Source organism: Artemia sp. Qi Xiang Cuo, chromosome 11 (genome assembly GCF_049724085.1).
Source record: "Artemia sp. Qi Xiang Cuo chromosome 11, ASM4972408v1, whole genome shotgun sequence".
In the NCBI taxonomy this organism is placed as follows: domain Eukaryota; kingdom Metazoa; phylum Arthropoda; class Branchiopoda; order Anostraca; family Artemiidae; genus Artemia; species Artemia sp. Qi Xiang Cuo.
The window spans coordinates 12341027-12353290 of NC_142804.1; the positions used below are offsets into that span (position 1 = coordinate 12341027).

General features: G+C 36.0%; 1 protein-coding gene across 4 annotated transcripts in view; it reads left to right on the plus strand.

The window, feature by feature from the left end:
* The window catches only part of LRR (capping protein regulator and myosin 1 linker 1 leucine rich repeat protein), a 236230-nt gene that overhangs the window by 53282 nt on the left and 170684 nt on the right, over positions 1-12264 (plus strand). For all 4 annotated transcript variants that reach the window (XM_089096290.1, XM_089096291.1, XM_089096292.1 and 1 more), the window contains exons 11-12: positions 2164-2241; positions 5768-5949. In XM_089096290.1, coding sequence (XP_088952416.1) covers positions 2164-2241; positions 5768-5949 — 260 coding nt within the window. The remainder of the gene's footprint in view (positions 1-2163; positions 2242-5767; positions 5950-12264) is intronic.

Below are 12264 nucleotides of genomic sequence, written 5' to 3' on the forward strand. Positions count from 1 at the left end.
GCTTTACCTGGCAATATTTTTACAGGGTATGATTTAAATATTTCTAGGCCAACGCAGCTGCACAACTTCTTTTTCACCATAATATGCTCTAAGTTTCACTGTTGTTTACTCCCTCCTGGAGAGTTCTATTTTCCTTTGAATACTTCTATTTGTATTAAAATTATATATTGTTAACCTTTACTTCAACTTTGAGTACTTGAGTATAGAGTGCTAATTCAAAAAAGTGTGAAAGGAGGGGGGATCAAGAATTTATAAAACGAAGAAAAAAAAAGATATTTTTGTAAATCTAAGAGGGCAATTATCACCTCGTTCCTATTCGGTGCCTGTGCTTCAATAATCTTCCAGATCCGTCAATGAAGATGTACAGAATTCTATATCAATGCGTTTGAAATTAAATTTCAGTATGTGACTAATGATTTACTAACAATTGTTAAAAATTATCTCGCAAAAAATGGAAATAGTTAAATCAGGAAATAGAAAATAATAATAGATTGAAAGAGTACTGAAGTGTTCAAATTTGTAGCACTGATCTTAGCAAATTCGCAGCATCTTCTATTTGGAAATACCAATAAAATTAATTGTTTTTCATAATTTTATATTTCTGATATTAAAGAAAACTAATTTTGTGTCAAATATTGTCAGTTTCTACCCAGCGCTGCAGCTTCGAGCCCTCGGATGTTACTTTGATTTAGTCAGCAAATGTATATAGATTTTATTCAATATACGTCAGTTTTAATGAATTTTGTATTTTTCAACTCTTTAATATCTTTGAGCTTATAAAACTCAGCTGACTGTGAGAACTTAGCTAAATACTGAAAAGATTTTAAATGAAAATTTAACAAGGGGGGGGGGGGGAGTATATTTTCTGTTGTTTTTAATTCGTTCTCTTGATCAGCTTGTACTTTATTTTTACTGGCTTGCACTTCCTTATAATTTATTTGGTGTTTATGGGCGTGGGGGGGGGGGCTGCCTTGACTGTTGGATCTGGCTTTAAAATACTTTATCATAATGTTTGGATATGTATATGAAACCGAAGAGTGCCAGAAATGTGTTGTGTAATACAATTTTCATTCTTATTTATTATTTGTTGGTAAAATTATAGTTTGGGTACTTTTTCCTAAATTCTAAAGTTGGGGCCCTACATGAATAACACTTTCAGAAATAAATCTGCGACTCAAATTAGGGTCCCAGGAAAATTTGTTCAACCAGCCCTTCCCCTGTAAACGGCACTGACTTTCCATCAACTTAAAGTTTTGTGCTTAGTCACTTGAAAATTAAACTACGCTTCAAACGTAAGCCGGGAGTTTTTTTTTTAGCCTATTACCTCCATAGCTTGCCACTGTATAGGTTTTGAAAGGTTATATGAGAATTGTTTCTAACCCGTAACCAACGTAAAAAGTTGGCTTGCAATTTACCTTAAATGCTAGGCACTGCCTTGCCAAAATCCTTAGCTGAATGCCAAACTGCAATTTCCCTTGACTCCGACATTAGGACGCTGCTAAGAGGAATATTGCAAAATTAGATTAAAATGTGGCTTTAGAATGCAGCTCAAATGCTGAGAACCGACTTCCATGTGTCATCATTGTAACACCAGATTGAAATTTTGTTTTGTATTCAGCTCAAATGCTGGAAATCGCTTTGCTAAGACCCACAGTGTAAAGTCAAGTTCTAATTCTGCTTAAAATCCTGCTCGAATGCTGGTATCGTTTGTTTTTGTATTTTTTCCTTTTATTTTTACCCCACAGTGGAACATTTTCGTGTTTGTAGGGGGTGATGTAAATGATTATGCTGATATTATTCTAACGTACGGCCCCAATTGTACAAGTCCGTACAGTGCATTTGATGGGAATTCCAATTTAGACTTGTAATCGAATGTTTATCCGTTAATACAGGATAGCTGACTGGACCTTGCCACTTTAAAATGATCGATAGCTTTTTATAAATCGCTTAGTCGCTTAAATCACAGTCTATTCATTGTAGTTGTCTGGCCTTTTTTATATATAAGCTATTGTAATTGTTTGTTTTGTTTTTATTTTTTAGTTGCACTGCACAGTGGAACGATTTTGTATTTCTAATTGGTGATATAAGCACTTTTTTATTTATTTATTAAAGTTAATTATATTATTTGCATTAGAATGCGTCTAAAGTATTTCATTTTTTCAGCATATTTGTCCTTTCTTGGCACAACCAAACATTCTAGTCCATTTAAACCTATCCTCAACTGAAGCAATTATAGAGCCGGTAAGCGAATTTAGTATTTAACATATTTACAGTATGTTCTTATAATATTCTTTATTTACTATTATGAAATTATAATTTATTAATTATTTGCTTTTGTCTAAGTAACTGCTTTTGTATTCACATGGGCCTCTTTCTGTCTTGGCTAACCTGTAGGATATTTTTTCCTTTTTTTTTCGAAGAGGCCTATTAGTGATATATATTCACGGAGGCTTGTGTAACCTAGGATCAAATGGGAAATTCATTCGGACAAGTTCCAGGCTGTATACAGGTTTTGGTTTAACAGAGTTAGAACATTCGTAGTGGTCCGATTTTAGTATCCTAATTATTTATCACAGTTAAAGTAGAGCCTCATAATGGAATTTAAAGTAAAAGGTTAGAGCTAGTCATGGAGTCACTGGAATGGAAGATGATTGTCTTTTAGAGGTACAAGAGGCACAATTTCTCTGGCGTTATAAGCACATTCTGAGGCACAATTTCTGTGGCGTGTGACACCTCACTATCAGTATTTTAAGGTCTAAGAATAGCAAACTGTATCCCACCAGGCTCATAATTATGAATTTTTGTTTTATCTAGACTCTTAAAGGGTTTTTTATTCACAGTTAAGTTTCAGAAAGCTCTTATGTTTGTCATAGGTAGCGCAAAAGCGCGGCCTAAGTAAAGAGCAATGTGGGTACAATTTCTTATTAATTTTTTTTTTCACCAAGGCACTTTGTATAGAAGGAGCTGCCGTAGAAACTTCGGAAAGATCTCGTTCGATTGGAAATTGAAAAGTTCTAGTGCTCTTTTTAAGAGTCAAAAGTGATTGTAGGCTCTCCCACGCCCATTAATTTCCCTAACACATCCAATCAAAACTTTGATAGCCATTTTGTTCAGCATAGTCGAAAGGTCCAGTAACTATGTCTCTGGGGATATCACCTCCTCCCACAGCTCTTGGGGTAGGAGCTGTAACTTAGGCAATTGGCCCATTGTTTACATATAGTATTTGTTATTGAGAAAGAGGGTATGTTTGACCTTTAGTATTCAAAGATACCAAGGACGTTCAGGCTAAGCTTTCAGAGAATGTTGAGGGGAGTGCTGAGCTAAGTCAAAACACGTTATATGCATACAGGTTGTCAAAAGGGCATAATTTAGGAAATAACCTAGTTGGAATTTTCAGAGAACAATGACGTGGATGATCAGTTGATCAAACAGGCACTATTTGCGCGCTTGTACTACTATTACTGGCACTACTACTACTGCTACGACTATCTCTACTACTACTGCTTCTCTAGCTGTCACTAAATCTACTAATACAGCACTACTACTACTCCTATAATACTAGTACTAAGGCCAAGGGTATGAAGGGGGACATTTAGTAGAATATTGAGGGAAAAATTTGAACTAAATCAAAACTCACTATGTGCATGCAGGTTGTCAAACTTTCAGGGAATGCTTAGGGGGACGATCAGTTGACTATAAGGCAACATGTGCACGCTACTACTAATATTTCTACCACTACTACTACTACTACTGCTCCAACTACTGCTTCTATTACAACTACTACTAAGGCTAAGAGTATTGAGGTGAAAATTTCAGGAAATGCCGACGGGGAAGTTGGACTAAATTCAAACAAAACTTGGGTATGCAGGTTATCAAATGGGCATATCGTAAATATCATAGCAACGGCTGATAGTGTTAGGTTGAAACTTCAAGGGCTTGATGAGGAGGATATTCAACTGAGCAAAAGGCAATTTTTGCATACCACTACTGCTACTACCACTAGTGCTACTTCTAATCCTACTGCTTCTGTTAGTACTCCTACCACTACTATTGTGATTACTACTATAGCGTAGGCCAAGGGTACGCAGGTGAAAATTTCAGGTAATAATGAGGGGAAGTTCAAAAGAATCAAAACACACTATGTGTATGCTGGTTCTCAAAAGGACGAATCAGCAATGCCCCACGAAGTGCCTACAGAAATGAGTTTAATTTTTCAGCGTGTGTTGGGGGGATGTTGAAAAAGAAGGTGCTATGTGCATACTGTTGCTAATGTTACTACTACTACAACTATTGCTACTACTGAAACTAAGGGTATTAAGGTGAAGGTTTCAGGTAATGTTTAGCGGGATGTTGAACTTAATCAGAACTCACTATGAGCATGCAGATTGTCAAAAGGGTGTACCAATAATATCTAGGAACGGCTTACATTATTAAGTTTAAACTTTCAGGGTATATTGAGGTAAATTCTTAACTAAAAAAAGGCACTTTGTGCGTACTACTACTACTACAGTTACTACAACTGTTGAGGCTAATGGTATTAAGGTTAAAACTTTCCGGGAATGTTTAGGGAGGGTTTCAACAAAAACGAAACACACTCTTTGTATGCAGATTGTCAAAAGGGTGTATCAGTAATATCCCAGAAATAGTCTTATGTATCATTACTACTACTACAACTATTGCTACTACTGAAACTAAGGGTATTAAGGTGAAGGTTTCAGGTAATGTTTAGCGGGATGTTGAACTTAATCAGAACTCACTATGAGCATGCAGATTGTCAAAAGGGTGTACCAATAATATCTAGGAACGGCTTACATTATTAAGTTTAAACTTTCAGGGTATATTGAGGTAAATTCTTAACTAACAAAAAGGCACTCTGTGCGTACTACTACTACTACAGTTACTGCAACTATTGAGGCTATTGTTATTAAGGTTAAAACTTTCCGGGAATGTTTAGGGGGGGTTTCAACAAAAACGAAACACATTCTTTGTATGCAGATTGTCAAAAGGGTGTATCAGCAATATCCCAGAAATAGTCTTATGTATCATTAAAGTTTAAATCGGGATCCTTTCTCAAAAGAAATTGAACGATTTTTATGCAGTCTGTTTGAACAGCAATAAGCAATAGCTCAACAATGTCTTTCAAAATAGATTTCTTAGATAAAAATAACTTGGTAAGTTTTAAATCGGCATTCTAAATAGCATAAAATATTGGGGGTTTTCCAGTTCTATCTTGAGCATTCTATCTCTGTCGCTTATCAAAAAATCAGCTATTTCTTCCTGTTTGTTTTTGGCAGCAGTATGTAAGGGTTTTAAACCTTTTTTGGGTTTTGTACCATCAAGTGGTATATTAACATCAGCACCATACTTTACAAGGTCTTTAACAGTTTTGAAATGTACTTTTTCAACAACATCATGCAGCAATTTAGTCTTATTTGCATCTTCGGAATTTACGCTAAGACCATGAACTAGAAGAGCCACAACAACCTGTTTAAACTTTTTAGCATCACCATGCACTGCTATTTTAAGAGAGCCTCACTCTTTGATCAAACCTTTATCCACTGTTTGGATGAACGTCACTAATATTGTATAATTTTGCACTTCACACAAAAATAAATCTCTGATGCATGAAGAAAAATTACTTATCGAATTCAGTAATGAATCGCTTGCGTTTGCAACTTTCCCTCCCCGCCACATCATATTCGTATTTTTACTATGTAGGTTCAACTTTTAAAAAGTGTTAGGTTTATTTATGTGCTCTTGTTTTCAGGTATTTAGTGCCTTATCCCGAGGATGCACGAGTCATTTATCTCGCTTGAATCTTTCCAAGTGCACATTCATAACAAAAAAAGGCAAAGAGCTCCCGCCATCTTTTAAGCAATTTTTCTCAAGCACCATTGCACTGAAATATTTTTCACTAGATGGCACGCGTGTTTCACCAGAAGCCCTCAAGTGAGATCCTTATTTTTTTTAGTTATTTAGGACAATCTTCTTTGTCACAGTATTATTTTTAAGGTATAAGCCTAGGAGACCAGCCATACATAAGGAAGCCTTCTAAGAAGAAAATACTTACTTCAGAGTCTTTTGAATACTCCTCGTTTACACCGTTTACAGGAGAGAACCTTTATTTTCCCTTTTTTCATTGTTGCACAATTTTTTGAACAAATTTCTGAAAAATAAACATGGATTCGACTGAATTTTCCGTTTTCAAATATTCTTTGTATTTATTTATATAATTTCGGAGACCACACTGCCTTTCCATGACGATAGAATAAAAGTCCAAAATAGGGATAAAATCCTTTTTAATAGACAGTGCATAGAAATTCACAAAAAAATACCAGATATTTTGGTCGCATATACAGTGACCGTCATCAGTAGTAAAACTGATAAGTTTACTACTGATGACGGTCACTGTATATGTGACCGAAATATCTGGTATTTTTTGTGAATTTCTATACACTGTCTATTAATAAGGATTTTGTCCCCATTTTGAACTTTTATTCTATCTTTGTGTGTAATTAAACGCCATCAGTGCCATTTAATTATTTCTCACAAAACATGTAAATAGACAAATAGTGATAAATTAGGTTAAGTTTGGTTTGATGGTCTTTGGGAGTTTTTTTATATACACTTTTCAAGATTTAAAGAATAGGCACACATATTTAGAAATGTGATAGACAAACTGTTAATACGAGGGAAGAAGTGAAGATAAAGGTTTTACCCCTTCAAAATAGGCTTGTCTCCTAGGCTTACACCATTTTTGATAATTCAACATATTAATAATATTGCTAATAATATTCATGATAACGAGTCAAAGAGCTGTAGTTAGGATATTAAAAGTCACAGTATGCTTGACTTTTTCTTGAAGAATCATCTAAAGATAGAGTTAGATACTATTTGCTTGACTATATATCAAATAATAAGGTATGCAAGAAATCTGGCTTGTTCCCACTATCTTTGATAATAATGAAAGAATTGTGAAGAATGTTCTACTGTTTTATATGATTATTTGTGAAAAATCGTGCTTTTTTGAAATATAGCTAGGGCCGAATATAGAGTAGGGCGTCCTCGAGTTGGTGAAAAAGAGGTTATAACAAAAGGTTTAAAGTAAGCAGTAAGTAGATGGAAGGGACTAAATAGTTAATTCCTGAATTTAGGAGATAGAGTGTGAGTGTGTAACCTGTTTTGATCTTGGCACGATCGGTGCTGTAAGCTGTTTTTACCTTGGGATGATTGGTGCCGTAAGCAGTTGTGACCTTGGGACGATTGGTGCCACAAACCGTCTTCATCTTGGGACGATTGGGTCGTAAGCTGTTTTGACCTTGGGACGATTGGTGCCATAAGCTGTTTTAACCTTGGGGCGATTGGTGCCGTAAGCTGTTTTGTCTTTGGGACGATTGGTGCCGTAATCTGTTTTGATCTTAGAACGATTGATGCCGTAAGCAGTTTTGACCTTTGGATGATTCGTGCCGTAAGCTGTTTTGACCTTGGGACGATTGGTACCATAAGCTGTTTTTACCTTGTGACGATTGGTACCGTAAGCTGTTTTGACCTTGGGGCGATTGGTGCCGTAAGCTGTTTAGATCTTAGGAGGATTGGTGTCGTAAGCTGTTTTGATCTTGGAAAGATTGGTGCTGTAAGCTATTTTGACCTTGGGATGATTAGTGCCACGACAAGTTGTCTGTAGTAACGACAAGAATTGCAGGCTTAGTTTTAAATTAACTAAAAAAAATAATTTTTTTTTAACTGAAAGTAAGGAGCGACATTAAAACTTAAAACGAACAGAAATTATTCCGTATATGAAAGGGGCTGTCTCCTCAAAAACGCCTCGCTCTTTAAGCTAAAGTTTTTTATTGTTTAAAAAAAGTAAATTTGTGAGACAGAGTCAAACTTTAGCGCAAAGAGCGAGGTGTTGAGGAGGGGACAGCCCCTTTCATATACGGACTACTTTCTGTGCCTGTTAAGTTTTAATGTCGCTCCGTACTTTCAGTTTAAAAAACTTGTTTTTTTAATTAATTTCTGAACGTTTTTGAATTAATGCAGCTTTGATTTTGGCTCACCGTACATGAATAATTAAAACGAAATTCGCATATTAATTTTCCTTTTTTTGGCTAATTGGCTCTCGAAATTTTGTTCAGACGTAACTTACGAATTAACTTACGTAACGAATTTCTATATTCGTAAGTTTTTATTACGTATATTAGGGAGTTTGCTCCCTAGTCAATACCTCCCTGTTTCCGTTAATGTTTGAATTTTGTTCGAATCACAAACCCCTGAATCACAAAGGCCGTCTAATTAGAATAGATAGCTGTCTCGAAAGCACTAAAAAACTTTAGCGCAAAGAGTGAGGTACTGACTAGAGGGCGAACCCCCTCATATACGTAATAATTTCTGTTCGTTTTAAGTTTTAATGTTGCTCCTTACTTTCAGTTAAAAAAAACTTGTTTTTTTTATTTAATTTCTGATCGTTTTTTAAATAATGGTGGGAAATCCGGCGCCCCCTTCATAGAAATGTCCCTTCCCTCAAGGAAATATCCTCCATAGAATGATCCTCCGTCGTAACCCCTACTCCGACCCCGACCCCCCACTAGAAAAAAATTCCTCCCGAAAACGCCTGTATACTTTCCAATAACCAATACTATATGTAAACAATGGGCAAAGTTAATAACTTGCAGCCCTTCCCCCGGGAACTGTGGGGGATTAAGTCATCCGCAAAGACATATCAATTAGATTTTTCGACTATGTTGAACAAAATGGCTATCTCAAAATGTTGATTGGGTGACTTCGGTAAAAAAATGAGTGTGGGAGGGGGCCAAGTTGCCCTCCAATTTTTTGGGCCACTTAAAAAAGGCGCTAGAACTTTTACTTTCCGTTCAAATGAGCCCTCTCACAATATTCTAGGAATACTGGATCGATACTATCACCCCTGAAAAAAAAAAAAAAAAAAACTACTGGATCGATACGAACACCCCTGAAAAAAAAAAAAAAAAAAAAAAAACACGCATCCGTGATCTTTCTTCTGGCAATAATTACAAAATTCCACATTTTTGCAGATAGGAGCTTGAAACCTCTACAGAAGGGTTCTCTGATACGCTGAATCTGATGATGTGATTTTCATTAAATTTCTATGACTTTTGGGGTTGCTTCCCCCTTTTTTTGAAAATAAGGCAAACTTTTTCTAAGGCGCGTACTTTTGATGGGTAAGACTAAACTTGATGAAACTTATATATTTGAAATCAGCATACGAATCTGAATCTTCTGATGTATCTATTGGTATAAAAATTCCGTTTTTTAGAGTTTCGGTTACTATTGAGCCGGGTCGCTCCTTACTTACAGTTCGTTACCCCGAACTGTTTGATCAAACGGTTTTGTTATTTTGTCAGGCCGTTCCATTACTAACCATGCTGTTGGTAATAATTTTTTTTTTTTATGGGCTATATAGTTTTTAGTCATTGTTTTAATGGGGTTTCCCCTTTTCATTTTAAATCTAAACTGATAAGTTTGTTCTTTAGCGATGTTTATTAAGGTTACAAACATGGCTTTTATCATGTCTCAATCTCGAATTACAGTGTTTCACATCGCCGATATTTTGCATTTATTTAATATATCTATAGTATTTTCATGCTATACATATTTCATATTTACGCTGTTCATGCTATGATAATGCATTTTGTCCGCATTTCACGGAATTTATATGATAAGTTAGGTATTTCAATAGAAGTTACACAGCCAGAATTATAATATTTCTATTTAAATTTCAATGCTACAAAACTACGAAAGAAAGATTAGCCGGTCTCAATGTCGTTTATGATACAGCTCGACAAGATACAACTGATGACGTTTTTACATAGGCACAATTGGTAAGTTGCCGAAAAATTCACTTCATTTTGCTAATAAGTCACTCTTTTCCTAAGGATCTGATTTTTGAACCATTCAAATTTCAGTAATCCACCAAGACTAACAAGAAGATTCGGGATAGGGATCTGAGAACTCCAAAAGACTGTCTGGCACAAGTTAAGTCGGGTCTTCGATGCCTGTGTCGGTTCGGTTTTTACATAAAGTTGGGTTATAGTTTTCCTATTTCGTTACCTAAGAAATTAAGAACTTTCTAAAATCGGGGTTGCGAATCGCTAATTTGGGTACTTAGGAACATCAATAAGCTAATTTACTTGGCATGGTATTACCCAGTGTCGAATAAATGTTCCAGCTGGAGTTATTTTACCAGCTATATCTTTGTAAGAGTGTTTTTTTTTTAATATCTGGACGGGCTTATTTTACTCCTTCGATCAAAGTTTTGGTGTCTTGGAAGAAATGGCGAAATATTATATTTATTGGGAATATATCTTGGTCTTTAACTTGTAAAAAATCCGTCAATAAATATTATAATTACGTGAGATATAGACAGTATATCTAGACAATATCAGTATCATTTCAACTTTCGAGCATTAGCACTCGTATTAGGATTATATCTCAGTTCAAACCTGACAGTGAAACCAGTTATTTTGCTTGAATTGAGTTTTCTTGAATTGAATACACGAACTTGACACTTAAATTCCCCAGCTGTTCAAGAGCTACAAATAATACTTTGCTCGGAGATTGGTGAAAAAGTAACGTGAATTTGGATTTAAGATGCCGAGAAAGGCAAAACAAAGTGAACAGAGTCAGCCTGCTAACATTTCCGTTTCAGACTCCTCTGTTTTGAATTCTTCAATGGAGTCACAAGAAGTTGAAGAGATCAGTACAAGATCACTAGCTGACAATATATCGACGATTTTAACAGTTATACAGTCTAATTCGACATCGTTACATGACCTGAGATCCTCTGTAAAAGCCATAGAATCTAGACTCGGTGTGCTGGAGGGGTCCTATAAAGAGCTGGCGATATTAGCGCTGAGAATGAGTGAGAATTAAAAAGAGACTAATACTGTAAAGAGTACAATATCCGCAATTCAGAAAGATAATGCCCAATTGTCAGAAAAGTTGAATGGAGTAAAAGAAAGCCTAATGAAAGTAGAAAGTAGGGAAAGGCAATATAACTACATGATTTGGAACATGGGAATGAATGATGAAAAGAAGCAAAAACGGGGTTTGAGAGCTTGATAATGAATGGTCTGGAAATGGCCCTGGACTTCAGATATGGTGTAAAATATATGAATAAAAAAAGAAATTTATAATGATGGAAATAGAGAATCATAGGCAGCTCAATAGCGCTGCCTAAGTAAAGAACGATGTGGGCACAATGTTTTGTTTATTTTTCCTCCATACCCGGGTACTTCGTATCGAAGAAGTTGTCGTAGAACCTTCGAAAAGGGCTCATTCGATTGGAAATTGAAGTGGCTAGTGCCCTTTTTAATAGTCAAAAGTGATTGGAGGGCAACTAGCCCCCCCCCACGCCCATTATTCCTCCAAACACATCCAATCAAAATTTTGAGATAGCCATTTTGTTCAGCTTAGTGGATTTCCAGATAGAAAATATGTTTTTAAGGAGGACACTCCCCAACAACCCTCGGGGCAAGGGTTTTAAGTTATGCCCTGGGGCATATAAAGTTTTTATAGAAGGCTTTGTCATGAAACTTCAAAAAAGGCTTATTCGATTGGAAATTCAAAGGATTTGTGCCCTTTTTAATAGTCTAAATTGTTTGTAGGGAAACTTGCCCCCCCCCCCCACGCCCATCATTCCCCCAAATACATCCAATCAAAATTTTGAGATAGCCCTTTTGCTCAGCGTTGTTAATTTCCAGATAAAAAATATATTTTTGAGGAAGACCCTCCCCCACAACCCTCGGGGCAAGGGTTTTAAGCTATGCCCTAGGGGCATATAAGGTTTTTATAGAAGGCGTTGTCGTAGAAACTTCAAAAAAGGATCATTCGATTGGAAATTCAAAGGTCTAGTGCTCTTTTTAATAGTCGAAAGTGAATGGAGGAAAACTAGCCCCCCCCCCACGCCCATCATTCTCCCAAACACATGCAATCAAAATTTTTAGATAGCCATTTTGTCCAGCGTAGGTGATTTCGAGATAGAAAATATGTTTTTGAGGAGGACACTCCCCCAAAACTCTCAGGGCAAGGGTTTTAAGTTATTCCCTGGGGAAATGTAAGAACGATGTTGGCACAATGTATTACATATATTTTTTTTTCTTTTAGAGCAGGGCACTTTGTATCGAAGAAGTTGTCATAGAAACTTCGAAAAGGACTCATTCAATTGGAAATTGGAGTTGCTTGTGCCCTTTTTAATAGTCGAAAGTGAATGGAAGGCAACTAACACCC